We start from the raw sequence: 18,925 nt of genomic DNA, 5'->3' as shown, positions 1-18,925 counted from the left end.
GGAGGATGTACCAGCCGTCACACGAGCTATGACACACGACTCTCAAAGCATTTAAACTCCTGTTTTACAGCCTCATCCTGATGAACTAGCTGGAAGGGTTCGCGTTCGGCTCACCTCATCTGCAGGTCTCTCGCATCTCCCTCCATTAGTGTGTAATGAGCAACCTGATTTAACATTGCTGTGCAGACGAAGACACATCATTTACCCACAGTAAAGCATGTGCCCACTACACCAGGTCAGGGCTGGAGCTTTCATCGTGGCTTTATCTGCTCCATTGTGGTGACTGATAACATGCTACAGCCAATCATTTAGTGTATATGTTTCACATACAAGGCTATGACAATGAAACATGACTTACAGGCTTATATAGCAGTTCGATCCTTCATAAGGACTGCAGATAAAATCTCTAAATCCAACAAAGACATGGAAAATCTCAAATATCTATTACAACACTGTTCTTCTGTAAAGTTAGGTGTTTTGTACAGACTATATAATTAAGTAAGACTGGCTCAACAGTACAGTTAAGCATGGGTCACTCATCACAAGTATAATAATACAGATCCAAGAGCGATTTTTTTTACTTTGCTTTTACACGCGTGCGTTGTAGTCTTTCAATAGTGCGTCATCAGCTGTCTGCTTTATTTGAACGGAGAAGCTCAGAGTCAGTCAGAGCTGGAGGTGTTTATCTATAACGTTAATCGGCGGAAAGCCGCAAAGACGGCAACCAAAAGCAGTGAAATGTCACTATTCTTATTACCAGAGTTGTAGCACAAACAAAATATTAATGCAAACAAACCATTCAATATTAAATAAAAATAACATTTATTGATTTGGTCTTTATCTTGTGAATATTGTGTGTGTGTGCATTCATTGGACACACTGTTCGCAGAGAATGCACACATACGTGAACTGATTTGATTCAGGACTGGCATCATTACATCATGCATAAAATTTTGGTGTTCACTTTTGCCATTTAATAATACCATAACTTTTGGCTTACTATGTAGTCATATAATATATAATATAAAACTCTTCTTGTTTTAATTTCTCACTAAGGCCAAAAACCCCTAAAGATGAAACCCTAGAACCGCCCCTGACTGCCACTATGTTCAGTTCAAGTACACCATAAAACTGACGCTGCCAAATTACCGACCAGCTATAGAACAACTTAACTCGAGTGATCATATATATATATATATATATATAAATAAAAATCAAGACCTTATGGTCCTATAAAATACTATATAAACATTACATCCAAAAAGAAAATAGTTTTGGGAAGAGTTTGGTCTGGTTTCAGATTAACTTGATTCCATCAAACCCCAGTGAACTTATATTCATCTCCATGCGATTCACCATTGTAATTTTCCATCCATCCATCCATTTTCTACCGCTTATCCGGGGCCGGGTCGGCGGGGGTAGCAGTCTAAGCAGGGACTCCCAGACTTCCTTCTCCCCAGACACTTCCTCCAGCTCTTCCGGGCGAATACCGAGGCGTTCCCAGACCAGCCGAGAGACATAGCCCCTCCATTCTAATTTTATTTTTTTTTGATGCTATTATGCGCAGTAAGGCATCTCACCTCTTCTGTGTCCCACAACATCCCCCTGCCAGTCATAATACATGTTTGTTGTGGAAACCAATCCTGCACAACATATGATGCACAGCTTACTTTACTTCCTGAATAACTGCAGACCAAAGTATGAGTTGCGTTCACATTCATTCGGGAATCTCTACAGGTAATCCCAGGTTCAGTATGGCGGCGTGCTTCCCGAGCCACATGATCGCTAAACCAACAGCATGAAAGCTCCTTAATATCACCTGAAACCGCATAATCAATACTCTCCCATATCTCTTCTCCTATCTGGATATAGAGAAAGGGGAAAGGAGTTATCTGAAGTTACTTTTCTTTTTTTTTTTTGACGTGACATACGGCTAAGTATGGTGAACCATACTCAGAATTTGTTCTCTGCATTTGACCCATCCAAAGTGCACACACACAGCAGCGAACACACACACACCATGAACACACACCCGGAGCAGTGGGCATCCATTTATGCTGCGGCGCCTGGGGAGCAGTTGGGGGGCTTGGTGCATTGCTCAAGGGCACCTCAGTCATGGCCGGCCCAAGACTCGAACCCACAACCTTTGGGTTACGAATCAGACTATCCATTAGGCCACGACTGCCCTCGGTTTTTCGCATGTCCCAGGTTATGGGGTCAGAGCACAGAGTCAAGCCATAGGGACGGCGCCCCTGGAGCAGGTGAGTTTAAGGACCTTGCCCAAGGACCCAACGTTGATGCTGATCAAGATCCCAGCGTTTTAACCGCTGGATCATCACGTCCTCACTACTTATAAATTCAAGAGGTTTGGCTTCTTGATTGTTTGAGAGTTTTATTGTTTAGAAGCCTGGAATGGCAGGCATTGAAAAAGTCTATTTAAAAATCATCCAGGAGCTACAAAAAAATGTATTTGCTGTTTGTCACGTGTCAGTTTAACGCTCCTATTCATACTTAATGTGTACAACAGCCAAAACAGGACACTAGCGAATGTCAGAATTTGTTGTAGTGTGAGTAAATCTCCAAAACTCTTTGCATTTTATTAAATCTGCTGGTTTTTTGTTTTATATGTTTGAATATGTGTACCATGCACTGTTCTCTACACCTCAATACAATGTCCTAGGTCTCTTCGAATCACGTGAGCAGAGAGGATGAATGTTCTGATTAATGCATGACGGCACATCTTGTTAAACTGCCCAGGAAGTAGAAGAGTCTATATTACATGTAACCATGAAGACACTTCATATCTCAATTTGCAGCATGAAGCCCAATGAAATAAAGGGAATCACACAGCAGTCTCTGTAACTGCCATAATACTTTTTATTATGGCTCTCAGCCTCACTCACATGCTGCTTTTTTATTCAGAAAAAATGAACGGATGAAACCTAAACGAACACAAATGAACCCAACGCCACACCATCCCACACACACACTTCTAAATGATGTCAATTTTCTGGGGAGAGTCATAAAAAGGGCCAATTACTCGACCATCCCTTCTCTCTGCCTCCCCATCATGGTTCTCAGCGGGTGGGCTATGATGGCCGGCTGATGGAACAGCATGATGGAACAGCCTCTATGAGCCCATGGTGCATCCCAAAAACTGCCTGGGCTTTCCAGGACCACTGCTGTGCAACCAGGAGGCAAAGGAGGACAAAATGGTGTACTGCGTGATCACCTCCAACAGCTACAAGGAAGGGCAGAGTGTGTTAGTCAGAGCCTTTATTTCCCAAATGTGCACCGATTACAATAATTATCTTAATAACCATGCATGAGACTCGGGGCTTCGTTTTAAAATGGCGCTTTTGTACTTTGTGTCTACCAGAACGGAGTAGCAGCATTTCTGTATTTTGGTAGAAGTTTCTGGGAGGACAGAATGTAGCATGTGTGTATGTGTGTATGTACAGTATGCATGTATGAGTGCATGTATGTATGTATATACTGTATACATACACACACAAACACAGTTGTACTCAAATGTTTGCAAACCTTCGAGAGAGAAAAACGAAGGCAAAACAAATTGATTTTATTTCTTGTAGTGCACAAGTTAATATGCAAGACATAACAGAATGGCACAATCATCAAACAAGACATGACAAAAGAAAATACGGAAACAAACTGCACGTTTGAGATCTTCCTAAATTGGCTCAATGATATTGAGGTCAGGAGACAGTGATGGCCTCCAGAACCTTCACCTTTTTCTGCTCTTGCCAATGGAGCATCAACCTTGCCTTGTGCTTTGGATCATTGTCATGTTGGAACATCCAAGAGCGTCTCATGCGCAGCTTTCATGCTGTAGAATACAAATTGTCTGCCAGAATTTTCTGATAACATGCTCCATTCATCTTGCAATCAATTTTTACTAACTTTCCTGTGCTATTGAAGCTCACACAGCCCCAAAACATGAGATCCACCTCCATGCTTTACAGTGGGGATGGTGTACTTTTCACCGTAGACCTTGTTGAAGAAGCTGTGAGGCCTATTTTGTTGTGCAGTAACGGCTTTCTTCTGACAACTCGACCATGCAGGTCTTTTGTGTTTAATAAGTACCTCCTTATTGTGCTCCTTGTAAAAACACCCCCACTTTTTTTGAGACCAGCCTATAATGAAGTTGTTTGTGGGTTTTTCTTTGAGTCCTGAACAATTCTTCTGCCAATGTGTTAAATCTTTCTTGGTCTACATGATTATTTATGCGGACACTAATTACAGTTACAGGTGTGGAATCTTCCCTTTAATAGCCATTTAAACCTCAGTGTTTAAAATGTGGTCAAAGATTTAAGGATATGTAAACTTTTGATCGGGTGTTTAGGTGATTTCGGTTATCATTAGGTTTTAAAAACGAGTCAAACTACTGAGAGATAATGACTTTTTTTACGTGACCACTATCCGTAAATAATCATTATCCTTAAGCTTTGGTTTTCATTTATTGTCCATGGTATGTAAAAGAATAAAAAAAAAGAAAATGGTGGCGAGACGATTTCCATTTTGGGAAAGAAGCCATTAATGTCCTTCTTTGTCACATTTACACAACTAACACTTTCCTAAAAGCTTAATAGGCTAATTTATATTACCCCATAATTAATCCAACACATGCTTTATTTGAAGGCTATATTTTATTAGCAGGACAAAGACAAAAAGACTCTGCAATGTGGAGGGGGGAAAAAACCCTTTCAGATGTATGGCAGTACAAAGCAGAAAAAAGCAGAACTATTATTTACAAATTATCTGCATAATTTTGCCGTGATGGCTGCCATGCACTAGTCACTAATTAGCTCGCACACAGGGAGGTGGAGACCTTCGATGGGGCCAGAGTTCCTAAAGCATTTCTGTGAAATTGCATTTCTAATTTCTTAATTACTGTAATTTTCAGTCCAACACATTAGGGGAGATCTAGCTCTAGCCCAGAGTTCATTAAATGTTGAGGGGTTATTTTTTAGCTTGCCCTTCCAAAAATGAATTGACGAGGCTCATAATGATGAGGGCAAATGAAACAACATCCAGTGATCACTGCCAGGCTTTGATATTTACTTTTTTTGTAGTGTTTGACACCAGAATCACAGCCATACTTGTGTGTGGCCAAGTCAACCTTCCTCTAAAAAATAATGAACAAAGCTAACGTGGATTTTTTTATTTAACTAATCACGAGTCTTACTTTGCAGTGCTTTGGAAAGTGCCGCAAAACTTATCACAAGTGGACATAAAGAGAGAGAAAGGAGAAGTTTGGCAAGGAGAGAGGATCTGGACTGAGCATCAGTGCTGGGATAAATCCTAAGGCACTAAAGCCATCCTCTGTCTGGACACTTGGCACACAACACACACTCACACACGCTCCAAACTGATGCCAGCTCAAGCTTGTGCTTACACAGAACCCCTGGAGTGTTGAATCCTGTGCAGCACCAACATGCCAGCTGTCAATACTCAAAAAACCCTCTCAGCCACACAGACTTTACACCGAGTCAGATATGTTAACATCATATCACATTGGTAACCTGTGTATCCTTTAGCTTGTTGTGTGGAGGGTATTATATATGTATTACACAATCCAACACTAAAAGTTTGGCTTTAATTCCCAAATCAGACAAGCCAGAGCCAGAGAAAATAGCAGTTAAAACATACAGGAAGGAGTGAGTGGTTGCAATCAAGCATTACTGGGATGACAGCTTAAACCCTGTATTGAGAAAAAAAATACAACCTAAGCCTGCAATCACTTATGATGCTCCAGAAAAGGAGTGATTTGTGCATCAATTCAGCAAGGTGACCACTAAAATAAGGTCCTGCTCACCTAAGCATATCATACCCATGCTGCTATCCTAAACCCCCTTTCACTGCCACTCAATTCCAGCCAAAACCAGACACTGAAAACTCGCTCATTCTCCTGGCTGCTGGACCGTGACTACTCCATACCGGCCCCATTATCAGAGTTCACACCCAGGCTAAACTCTCATTCGCTGTCGCCTCCCAATTCCGAACTGTTCACGTCAGTTTTGCAAGGGCTGATGATAAATTAAAGCCACAGAACAATAACAACAACAACGTCGCAGAGCAGCAGAGCACGAGGAGGGCAGTCAATATCCATCCGAAACATCTCCAAGAGGCCATAAATTAAAGCGGAGAAACCACACACACTAGCGCTTGGGTCATGATTCCTTTAACAGCATTTTCGTTCTCGCCCCTCCCGAGATAGTTAAGAACCGTCACAGCTGATTGCTTTTTAGGAATCTTTCGATTTATGGTCAGAGTGAGCCCACTCGCTGGAGACTCCCCGGGAGGGAGACCAAGGCTTAATTGACTAGACATGATGGCCTCTCTCTCATTGAGCCATGTGCAGTGGGGTCCTGCTGGGCCTGGCCTGGCCTGAGAAGCCATCACTCCAGCCTGCCTATATTCATGCATCAGATCCTGCTGAATATTCATCAGCTCTTGTGCCATCTCAGCCAATGGGCCGGTGAGCCTGCTGGGGGTTGATGGCGATTGGATGGGCAAGCTCTCTAATCAAATCAAACTGTGTTCGGTATTGTGGCATCCACAGGGAACAAACTACTCGACCCTGGAGCTGCAGAGTGAGCAGAGTGGCAGCACTGCGGAGAGACATGAATGACAGTTAATTAATCTTGATTAACCTATTTAATAAGCGTTAAGTGAGACTTTAAAGAGGCTTCATTGTAATCAGTTTCAAAGAATAAGCCTCATCTAAAATCCACCATACAAAGCTCTGTTACAGGCACTGAAACAGTGGGGTAGGATATATTATCGTCTGACTAAAGAGTCACAATTCTTGCTCTCACAAACATGCACACAAAGATGCACAAACACTTACTTATTCTCTGCGACCCTACAGAGAACTGATTCGTGGTAGTTTGAGTGTTTAATTTCTAGTGAGCTCTCCAGATGAGATCAGTAGGCATTCTAATCCCACCAAATGTCAAAACTTATTTTTGACTATTCTTTCTTCAAAACCATACACACACACACACACACACACACACACACACACCCAACGGCTTAATTCAGGCAAACAAGCCTGACTAATGCAATAAATTCATTTGTAAACACACTGTACCAGTAAAGAATGAAGATAAGACACCCAAGTCTTAGCAAAGAGTAGAGATACCAGTCGACAGAAATCTCACCAAAACCTTTTGCAGTTATACATTTTGAGGTGAACATGAACACTACTTGAGCTGCCCTGTATGGGGTTAAAAAAAATGTACATTTATTTTAGATTGTCTTTTTTAAAGCACAAAGAGTTTAAAATTGATACCGATTCAAAAAATTTGATCCATTTTAATGCAAGAAAATGCTGAAAATGAAAATGCAGGTTAATTATCCTGTAAAGTGTTCTGATAAAGAAATATTCAACTGAAATCCCTGTTAGCAGTTAATATCATTATTCTTGCATTGTACGTCACCAAACATTTTATTTATATTTTCAAAATCTCAAATGTTTTTAGAACAGAATTATATCTTGTAGTATTTATGAACACAGCAACAAGGTCTGGAACATTATATACACTATATGTGCTATGAACATGTTTAGGGCACTGGTTTGTGTATTTCATTTCTGAGCCCTGCAGCAAAAAAATAAAATAAAATAAAATAAAATAAAATAATAATAATAATAATAATAATAATAATAATAATAATAAAATAACCCACACAAAAAAAGGAACCACTACAAATTCCATCCTCAACCAGGACATTATGAAAGTACAAGATTTCCTTTCTGATGTGCAAATGTCTCCTGAAGCTGTGGAACACACGAGCCTATGTAGCAGTCAAACTGTGACAGATTGCAAATCTTTCACACTTCCATAGAAGCCAAAGCCCAGAGTCACAGACTAGCACTGAAGCCAAGAGCAATAATGAATGCACTGAGAACAAGTGTGTGTGGTGGGTGAGGACTGTCCCAGTCTGCCCTCCACAGGTTAGTGTCCTCTTTGCCCTAACACACACATTCAGTTCATCAGTTAATTACCAACCATCAGGTGTGTTACACAATGAAAACAGGAAGCTTTGCTCACAGTACTGCTCTAAGACTAGGACTGAAAAACTCCTAGACAAATGTCAAGCATCTATAAAAAAATTTTTGTAGAGGGTTAAGGGTTAGTATGGTGACTTGCACCTCGGTCTGTGAGCAACTGTGTCCTACAATGGGTTTGCACCCTGTTCAGGGTAATCCCAGTCCCCTGGTATAAGCTCTAGGCTTCCCAGGAAGGAGGAATGTAAAGATGGATGGATATGGGTGGCTGGAGCATAGAAGTATGTGTGTGTGTATATGTGTGTGTGCGCGCCTGTGTGCGTGTGTGTGTGTGTGTGTGTGTGTGTATATATGTGCGTGTGTGGATGGATGGATGGATGGATGGATGGATGCACGTATATGGATGAATATAGATGGATGGAGTATAGAAGTAAATAAGGGTGGTTGAATGGATATATATAGAAGTATATAACGATGGATGGATGGATGGATGGAAGTATATAAGAGTGGATGGGTGGATGGATGGATGGATGGATGGATGTATAGACGTATACAAGGGTGGGTGTATTAATGGATGGATGGATATGGGTGGATGGTTGTATAGAAGTATATAAGGGTGGATGGATGGATAGATGGATGGATGGATGGGATATAGAAGTATATAAGGTTGGATGTATGGATAGATGGATGGATATGGGTATATATGAGTGGATGGATGTATATGGATGGATAGATAAATGTACTGTAAAGTCCTGCATCACTGGGAGCCCAGAATGCAGTCAGACTAAGATTTAAATATTTGAGCCATTAAAGGATTTTTTGCAGCACTTTTATGGTTAAACTCAATACACAAGATAATATTTTGCTGTACACTGATTTTAACTTCTAAACTGAAAGAAATGAATGATGGTAGCTTCTGATTTTGACCCATTTATAACTAGCTACTTTAAGATAAATCAGTTTGCAATCTAAAGGCTGACAAAATGTCCGACTGTAACTATGGAGTAAAGTGACAACAGAAAAGACCCTCAGGAAATCTCATTTTTGATTTCAATAATGTTCCCCAAAGACATTAATAGTCTGAAGTCCAAGAAATCAAGCAATCATTCTCTCAGCTGTCAGTCAGAGCGACATGAGGGCTCATCATGATGGGTGGAAGGAAACCTCGCAGTCTCATAGCTGGCATGCGACTGGAGAGAAAGAGCTCGAAACTAAGTATGGGATTTTTTTTTTTTTAACTAATCAACATTATTAGATAACTAAGAAATGTTAATATTTTATCCCAAAATACACTTTATACAATGTACAAATTATTGAAGGTACCAATTATAGTCAGCACAGACACATTTTAAGCCAGAGTCTCAGATTTTTGAAAGCCAATGTCGACATATGAAATCCCCAAAACAAACACGCCCCTAACCCAAATTAGTCCCACCCCTGTATTGATGGGAAGAACAATACGATTGCAGATAAACAAACAAGCAAAAATGACACACAAGCATAATCATGCGAAGGACGGCATATATTAGTTCTGTGAAACAAAGCAAAACCAACGTTACTCACCTATCGAGAAGGAAAGAAGCGCCTCGGCGTCTTAAGTATTGGAGTTTCCAGAGTCAATCCTGAGCTAAAAAGCTGTTACTACACAAAACGAAGTTGTAGCTGCCTCTCTACATTACTACGATAGAAAAGAGGTGTTAATTGTGTAGTAACAGCGTTTAGCTCAGGAGTTTTTGACTCGGGAAACTCCAATCTGTGAATATGTGGCCAACTTCCTGCCCCTTCAGTTCTCTCCAGCGCTGGAAAGCAGATCCTATATTAACACGTCCTACTTCTTGCCTTATCGTAAGCCTTTCTTCTCTTTCTTTCTTTGTTTTTATCCTCCATGTCAATGTTAAAACCACTTTCTGCTAATGTCACATATGCGCACTCAACACTCTCTCCGCCGCATATTGACAAGACACGCCCCTTTCTGCTCATTGGCTACACGTTTGTTTTGGATTTTGTTATTGTTTTTTTTTATCATTCAGCCCGACTCAGTTTTCTGAAGCATTTCTCAAAAATCAGAGACCCTGCCTTTAAGTGTTAATACATACTGCGATTTCTTCATTTCCTGTGTACAGCCTCCACTATTCATTTGGTCCACGTCATTGTGAACGGTTTGTTTGTTTTTCTGCTAAACCATTTATTGCTCATTGAGGTATGCAGGCGTTTGCTTGATGAGACCTAAAGACAAACCAGAAAGCCTCTACACACCACCAAATCCAAATATCTGAAGGAATCACTGGCACAGCCTCCTAGCGCTTTGCATAAAACAAGGCTATGAAGCTAAGAAAGTTCATTAGAGAAATGTGCTACATGGCGAAACCCTGTTTCTCTGCCGGTGTGAAGACTCCAAGTTTAAAATCAGTCACAGACAGTCAAGGTCCGAAGCAGGGACACTGCAACACATCAAGGCAGAAGTAAGAAGCAGACTGTCAGAAAAAAGGAAAACACAATACATCTCTTCCACCGAGCAACACATCATGTCACTGTACACTGAAGGCAGTTCAGGCTCCACAAGTACAAAGTATTACACCCATAGATAACCTTGGGGCTAAGCAGAATTATTAGTAAATAAATAAAACTACAAAACAAAAGATTAAAATGACAAACGAAATATCTATCTATACTTTACCATCAGTTATATACTTAATTAAGCAATACTGCTAATTTTAAGACAGATTTAAAGTAAAGATCATCAAATCATTGAGATAATTAAAATACTAATAATTGAATAATTAAAATAAAAAGATGCTAATAATGAACAATAAATTAACTACAGGTCATAGACAACTGAAAAAAAAAAAACATAAGAACTATATTCGGAACAAGATTTGATGTCGTTACATTATGCAAGTTAAAGCTGCTTGGCAGGAAGATGACAGATTAAATGTCTAAGACTGGGCAGCATATTGCCATAAAGATGTCAATGAGATATGGAGTGCTAGAGATTTTGCTGTGTAGGAGAAAAACAGAAAGGAGAGAGAAGAAGAAAGAGAGAGAGAGAGAGAGAGAGAGAGAGAGAGAGAGAGAGAGAGAGAGAAGAGAGAGAGAGGAGAGAGAGAGACCGACAGACACAGAGAGAGAGAGGATGAGGAGACACAGAGAGAGAGGGTGAGGAGAGACAGACAGAGGGTGAGGAGAGACAGTAAGAGAGAGGAGAGAGACAGACAGAGACTAACAGAGGGTGAGGAAAGACAGTGTGAGAGAGACGAGACAAACAGAGGGTAAGGATAGACATTGAGTGTGTGTGTGTGTGTGTGTGTGTGTGTGTGTGTGTGTGTGTGTGTGTAAAAGAGAGAGAGAGAGAGACAGACAGACAGACGAGAGAGAGAGACACACACACAAAGAGAGAGAGACAGAGAGAGACAGAGAGAGAGAGAGAGAGCATGGGAATAAGAGTGAGTGAACGAACAAATGCATGCGAGGGCAGAGGCTGTGTATTAGCAGTGCAGTGAGGCGAGGCTGGGTGATTGATTCGAGCCCTGGCCAGTCCGCCTGCCTGGCCTTAGCCTATGATGAATGACTCAGGGTTTTAATTAACCTCCTGCACACACATCAATATTATTCAAACATGTTACTCCCTTTCTTTTCGCCTCCATTACACGGTAACCTTTAAAACACAGCTTTAGGGTGTGAAAAATTGTAAAATACCCCATACAAAAAAAGTGGAAAACGTAAGTTCAACATTCCTTCTTAGTAAAGTTTACAGAAAAGTGTGATTAAGAGGAGCACTAAATATTTACTCTAGAGGGCAGTAGAGAGCAGAGGCTCATGTGGTTGAGCTGTGATTAGATGCGAGACTTGGCTGAACACCAGCAGAACAGCACCACAGCTTCATAATCAGCTTTGCAGCACAGACCTGGATGAATATTCAAATTTCATTTTCAGCACAACTACTGCTGAGAAACTGGTTTTTATGTAGCTCATTATGGCCACTTTTTCAGCTAAATATAGTTAAAAGCTTTGTCAATTTAGCACATTCAGTGTGTGTGGTGATCAATCGTAAAAACATGCACATCGCCCTCATTGTTTGGGTTCTAATATATTCAACCAATGATTACATTCTGAATCATGAGAGCCACATAATCCTAAACACTCATAACTAAGCACAATGTTTAACAGTCTAGCTCACTTCTAAGTACCAAAAATGTGATTAATGTTAATACTAAGTATTAACATCACAACATAAACTCTATATATTTGGGATTTTTCAAGTTATGTGATGTTGACTGACGACACAAATCATGTGCATAAATACAGGACACGTCACACTGAAATCATCCTGTCAACATTCGCAGGAAATTTTATCGTTGTAATAAGGATGTTGACATTAGAGGAGCTGGAAAAGACTTTATTGATGGGATAGTATAATAAAAAAATAAAAAAATAAATAAATTGACGTATTGTGTTTAAATTATGATTTTTTTTTTCCTGCAATGAATGAATCAAATGCGATTCCCAGACTTGAACAGCAATCATACTTATATGTAACTGCTGTTCTGTCAGGACATCTATATACCGATGAGTGACGAAGCAAAGACATGTCAACGCAAAAACAATACAAAGTCTATCCTGACTGATTCCCTTTATTTTACAATGACACCTTTCCATCATGATGGGAGTGGCCATGATGACTCCTCCCTTTTTCCACAGCACAGAACGGCTCGCTGACCGTCGGATGAGAAGGAAAACAAAATGATGTAAATTAGATGCTACTGACTTCACAGAAAAACGATGAACTACGGTCTACGGGGTCAGAGCCGTCCATCGTATTAACACCAGTTGAGGGACTCGTTCCGTCCAGTTTTTTTTACAGGGCCGACGTATGTTGAAGCTGTTTCGCCAATTCACGCTGTGATATACTACATGTTCACCTTTCCTTTCATTTGTCTGCCATGCATCGAAGTTGAGGAAACATTTGCCTGTGTGTACAAAGGACACGAGTGTGTACATGACAGCAGCGTTCTCTCAGCCCACAGGCAGGAAAGGATGGCTTGTGTGAGAGATGACGAACAGTGAACCGAGAGCCAACACATTCCATGCACTTTCTTACAACAAAACACTGTAAGTAACAGGTTAGAAAAGAAACAACTGGAGGCTTCAGGGACAACGTAGAGGGGGAAAAAACGAGTACGCCTGGAACCGTGTGCTCTTTTCTATGCTCAAAGCATTCAGAAAGAACAAAAACCTAAGCGTGTACCACAGGCTTAATCTGGCCCCAGCATGGCTTGTTTCTCTAGTAACGTCTCCCCAGAAATCAGCGTTAAAATCAGAGCTTGACTTTCATATTTGAGCATCATTTGGCTGTGTAAAAGACTTGCAATCTCTATAATCTTTATAGATGGCGTGTGAGGAAACGTCTGTGTGTTTCAAAACGCGGAAAAACAATAAAGCAATTATCCTGAAGAGACCATAAAAAACACATTTACACAAAGAATGGGGGTGTCGGGCTGGGAGGGGTGATGAGTTCCTGAATCAACAGGAAATGCTAATGTTGGCTGTGACATTTGGGGAAAGTTGTCGTCATGGCAACGTCGCCGCAGAGAAAGTGCATTCCACATCCCATCATGGATTTATGAGCTAATTCCTGCTTACACAGAATCCAGGCACAATAGCTCATGTCTGCGGCTGAGCGCAGCTTTTGTGTGTGTGTGTGTGTGTGTGTGTGTGTGTGTGTGTGTGTGTGTGTGTGTGTGTGTGTGTGTGGATCACTATGAATAATAAACCAATTAATGGAAATACGTAGTCGATAAAGTGAACGTTTTATAATTTGTTTCCATCTTTTTGTTAGATGAAAAGACTTATGAACAAATGCCTTATGAAATGAGACCTCTTAAATAAATACAATTCGAATGTAGTTTTATGTCAACATGACAGCCCTAGCCTTTAGTAATGTATTTTTATTTAAAGTATATGAAAGCTTTGAAAAATGATTCAGCCTTTAATTATATGCTGTTCGAGAAAGCAAACAATAACAGTAGTCTGACACATTTTGTGTCATATTACAGAGAAGCATGAGGCAATATTGTACTCAACACTCTGTTGATCTGGTTTGAAATTTTTTACCCCGAGATTCCTGACAGTTATGCATTTGATGCTATTGGCCTGCTTTATATGTCCCAAAGCATCATATGCTCCTCACCTTCTCTAATGTTCTAGAAGAGAGTATTGGCACGTGACTTAAGAATCACTTAGGGGGTTTTTTACACCTGGTCACTTCATGTGTTTTCTGTGAACCGATAGCTATCCGATGGTAAAAAGAGCAGGTCTAAATGCCCTCCGAAACGTTTGAGACGGATATAAATACGATGGTACAAACCACTTCAGGAGGTGGTCTGGGCCGCATTTCAGATGAAACTGAAAAAGTGTAAATGAATGTGGTTGTTCAAGCCACACACGTCAGCGCTATACTCCTCCCAAACGGAAGTACGTCACTCGCGAGTGATCCTTCACCCAGGTGTCTCGTTGGGTCTTAAAATTCGCCGCTGTCGTCAGCGAAAATGCAGCAAACAGTGAATGCTGTTTTTGTAGCATAACCATCGCAACAAGTTTTTTCCGTCTTTTTTGATTGCATTCTGAAAACCGCAAACACCAAAGCGTGTTTCATTTCAATTACCCCGGAAATGAGGTCAAATATATTTGCATTTTGGGCGGGAGTAGAAAGATCAGATCGATATCCGATTCGCCAAGACGCATTTATGTGGCCTAATGTAAATGGAACAGTTTTAACAAATCAGAGAAAACACATGAAATGACCAGGTGTAAAAAAAGGCCCTTATTTCCACTGAAAATTTGATATGAATTTTAGTCTTTTTATACATGTATAAAACAGTCCTAATGTCCTAACTTACATGGTGTCTGCTTAAAATTCATTGGAGCAATTATCTTTATTTTGTGAATATCCAATATATACACTGGATATAAAAAGTCTACACACCCTTTCAAAACTGGTTTGAGGTTTTTAAAATGTAAAAGACAAAAAAAACGCAACAACATAAATGTACGAATTCTTACATCTTTAAATGTGATCTTCCAACAAAGATCCAGAGGAAAAAAAATTAAGTGTTTGATGATTAGGAACATTTTAAATGAAAAAACTTACAACACCCTGATTGCATAAGTCTGCACACCCTTTCAGAGTTAACCGGTCACAGTCAAAATAAGGCCTGTATGTAAATAGCATAAACTTGCCATCAATTAAAGTGATTGTGATTAAAAACCAGATTAAAGTCAGCTGGATGCTGTAGTATTTGCGTGAATGTTTGGGTTGCATTCTACTGAGAGCCGTGGGCCACAACGAGCCACTTGCCAAAGAAATTTTGAGGCATTAATTAAGATATAAAGGCGTAATGTTCTGCACCATTACATTAGGAAACATGCTTGGAAGACTAAAAAGCAACACATGGGATCTTAAAGTTAGGGTCTCCATTGTTTGAAAGCCAATGTTGACATTTGAAATCACCAAAAAAAAAAAAACACGCCCCTAACCCAAATGGGTCCCCAGCCCTGTACTGATAGCCCCATCCACACATACATACATAACCCAGACAACTAATGGAAAGAAAAGTGTCTGTAAGCAAAAATGAAACACAAGCGTAATCGTGCAAAGAACGGCATATATTAGTTCTGTGTAACAAAGCAAAACCAACGTTACTCACCTATCGAGAAGGAAAAAAAGTGCCCCTGCGTCTTAAGTAAAGTTTGCCGCATATTAACGCTTTCTGCTAATGTCACACATGCGCACTGAACACGCTCTCCGCTGCATATTGACAAGACACGCCCCTTTCTGCTCATTGGCTACACGTGGGTACATGTTTTTTATTTGTTTTGTTTGTCGGCCCGACTCAGTTTTCTGAAGCATTTCTCAAACAACGGAGACCCCACCTTTAAGCGTTCAAATATATACATATGCTCATGATCATATCAAATGGCATCTGCTCTAAAGGGTTAAATGGAATCCATGTTTCCATACTTTAAATTCAAGTTTGATTTGTAGTACTAATAGCAGATAGAAAATGCTTACACACACTCACACACACACACAGACGTGTTTATGAAGCAATGTTGTAGCAATGCACACAAGCAGAAAGGCACATCCTGTTTCCTTCACTTCTATTAATTAGCATGGGGATATCAAAAGCTTTGCATGTGATAGGCCATCTGAAATATGTATGAATTCAATTAGGGGGAAAATGCCCTTTGAATTATCGACTTAGTGGCCGAGTTAAAAGTACAATAAGAGCAAATACAGAGAGAGGAGACAAAAACACTCAGGAGGATTGCTGCAGAGAGCACTTGAGGGAAGATGGCTCATGTGGCCACTGTACTTTTTTGGTTATAAATATGACTGAGGTCTACATCAGCATTTGGAAAGGTTCAAATTTCCATATGAAACTAAATTCCCTAGCAAAAGGTATGCTATATTTCCATAAATTACTATACAGTGGGCTGCTTTAAATGTCGCAGGACAATTTTTCTTCTTCCATTTTTCTCCTACTGTGGTCATGTCCAATTCCCAGAGTGGTGCATTTCTCCATTATCACACCATGGCACGCCTCACTCCAATGCTCTGAAGTCATAGTTCTGGAGGCCAAAGTACTGTATTATTGTTGTACATCCCAGTGTGTTTTCAGAAAAATACAGCTGAGAACACTGCATATTCTTTTTGATGATGCTGGAAGTCACTGGGTTCAAACACAGTCACTGGGTTCGGTACTTCTTTACTGAAAAGGTTTTTTTAGGCAGCACAGGGCATGTTTAGAGTGCCATGTCCCAAAGCGGAATAATTTCACTCAGAGTTCATCAGCCTTACCTTGTCCTTGTCTTCCACCAAATCCGAAAGCACATCATCAGGGTCCAGAATTCCCCCGTCGCAGTACTCGACGTGGTGGGTACGTACCAGGAAGTCTCCCTCCTGCAGAGAACAAAGATTGGCATATAGCATCACACAAAGCACACAACACACCAGACATGACACCAGCCTTATCAGGTCTCTACAAACACTCCTACAAGGCCGTTCCCTTGGTGCTATCTGATACCAAAAATCAAAGCCTTCTGTTAAAAAAAAAAGTTTATGAGCGCTTTATAAAAAAAAAAGAAGAAAAAAAAAGAAAAGAATATCAATGAACTTTGTACGAGTATAAATAAATTGTCGGAACGTTGACGTCATAAGTAACCGAAAGGGCCCTGTTATGTGATCCAATTTAACATGTGTTTGGAGATATGAGAGAGTGGAACATCCCAAGAATGGGTTTCTGCTTAAGACCACTTTGGCTTTAAAACTGAATATAGATACAGACAGTTGCTACTGCTTTACTTTTCTAATGTATAGCTAGCCTAGTTGCACAGTTTACCTTAACTAGCTTGTCATATATAGACTTAATTAAAAGAACAGGGCACAGAAGCCTTTATTATCGCCACATATACATTACAGCACAGCGGAATTATTTTCTTCAACTAAGGAGGTTGGGGTCAGACTGCAGGGGCAGCTATGATACAGCGCCCCTGGAGCAGGGAGGGTTGAGGACCTTGCTCAAGGGCCCAGCAGTGGCAGCTTGGCTGTGCTGGGCCTTGAACCCTGATCCTCCAATCAACAACCCAGAGCCTTAACCAGGTACCACCACTGCCCCACTGTACATCATTTGCACAGGTTGTAACAGCTGATGTGTATTTTGCAAATGAGGTCACTGATTATTATTAAATAGCTAATAAAACATTAACCACATGTACAAAACTGTAAGCTCGACTTGACCCATCTCATGCTGGAGGTCCACCAAGAATAATAAAAGTGAAAGCTTGGCTTATTATAAAGCTATATGACAGCTTAAACTCGGCACAAATTCTTATTAAGGAGCATGGACATGGCTCTTTTTGGTTCATGTCAGTGAGAGGCTGTTAACTTTCCACCAATTAGTTTACAGTGCAAAAAGTTTGAAAGCAAAAATGTGAAACTATAGATTCAGCTTTGCCTTTACCGCAAAATACATAGATAAAAAGTCTCTGCAGAGCTCATGTGTCTGCCTCATGTCATCTACTGAAATTGTCAGCGGAAGAAGCAATTAACTGTAACAGTACCATATAAACATGTGCAGTCACTGCGGTGCATCATTCCATAATACTGAGCCATTTTATTTACTAGCAAATCACAGTCCTACACAACCCACCACTTCCCAATTAACTTAAATCATTAGGTACTTTCATCTAGTTCGTTTTTTAGTGAAATGCTAGTAAGACTGACCATTTGTTGGTCAGTCATGACTTTCGGCTGACAGACGAGCCGAGAGCCATTGCAGCCAACACACGACACCTTGAAGGCTTAGGTGGAATTTTTTCCAATAGGCAGACCTTATTACAGAACACAGTATGTCTTATAACAAGACCAGCTGGGAGAAAACATGATCCCTTAAATCTGAACAGTCCAACTGCAGCAGTAAACCTGAGCGATATGGAAAGAAATACAGGGGAAAAAAGAAAAACACAACACCATAATAATAACTTTACCATCCAATTTTGTTTCAATCTCTACCCTTGTTAGTACTTGCATGTTAATATAACACTTAAATGCTTAATACACACAAACGGCCATAACATTAAAACCACCGATAGCTGACGTGAATAACATTGATTACCTCGTTACAAAGGGCCTGTCAAGGGGTGGGATAGACGTGTCGATTTGATAACGTGTCGGACGCTGAAAAACTGGAAAGTGCAAGGATCTAAAGGAGTTTGACCAGGAAGAAATTGTGATGGTATATGACTGATCAGAGCATGTCCAAATCTTTAGGTCTTGTGGGGAGTTCCCAGGATGCAGGGGTTAGTATCTACTAAAAAAGTCTCTGAGTCTCACTG

At 40.4% G+C, this 18,925-nt stretch overlaps 1 protein-coding gene across 7 annotated transcripts in view; it reads right to left on the bottom strand.

Moving 5' to 3' along the window:
- Positions 1 to 18,925, bottom strand: part of pard3bb (par-3 family cell polarity regulator beta b) — a 251,581-nt gene that overhangs the window by 217,342 nt on the left and 15,314 nt on the right. For all 7 annotated transcript variants that reach the window (XM_047815106.1, XM_047815108.1, XM_047815109.1 and 4 more), the window contains exon 3: positions 16,890 to 16,991. In XM_047815106.1, the coding sequence (XP_047671062.1) occupies positions 16,890 to 16,991 (102 nt within the window). The remainder of the gene's footprint in view (positions 1 to 16,889; positions 16,992 to 18,925) is intronic.

Source organism: Tachysurus fulvidraco, chromosome 6 (assembly GCF_022655615.1).
Source record: "Tachysurus fulvidraco isolate hzauxx_2018 chromosome 6, HZAU_PFXX_2.0, whole genome shotgun sequence".
NCBI classification, from domain to species: Eukaryota; Metazoa; Chordata; class Actinopteri; order Siluriformes; family Bagridae; genus Tachysurus; species Tachysurus fulvidraco.
This window is presented reverse-complemented; position numbering and strand designations above follow the sequence as displayed.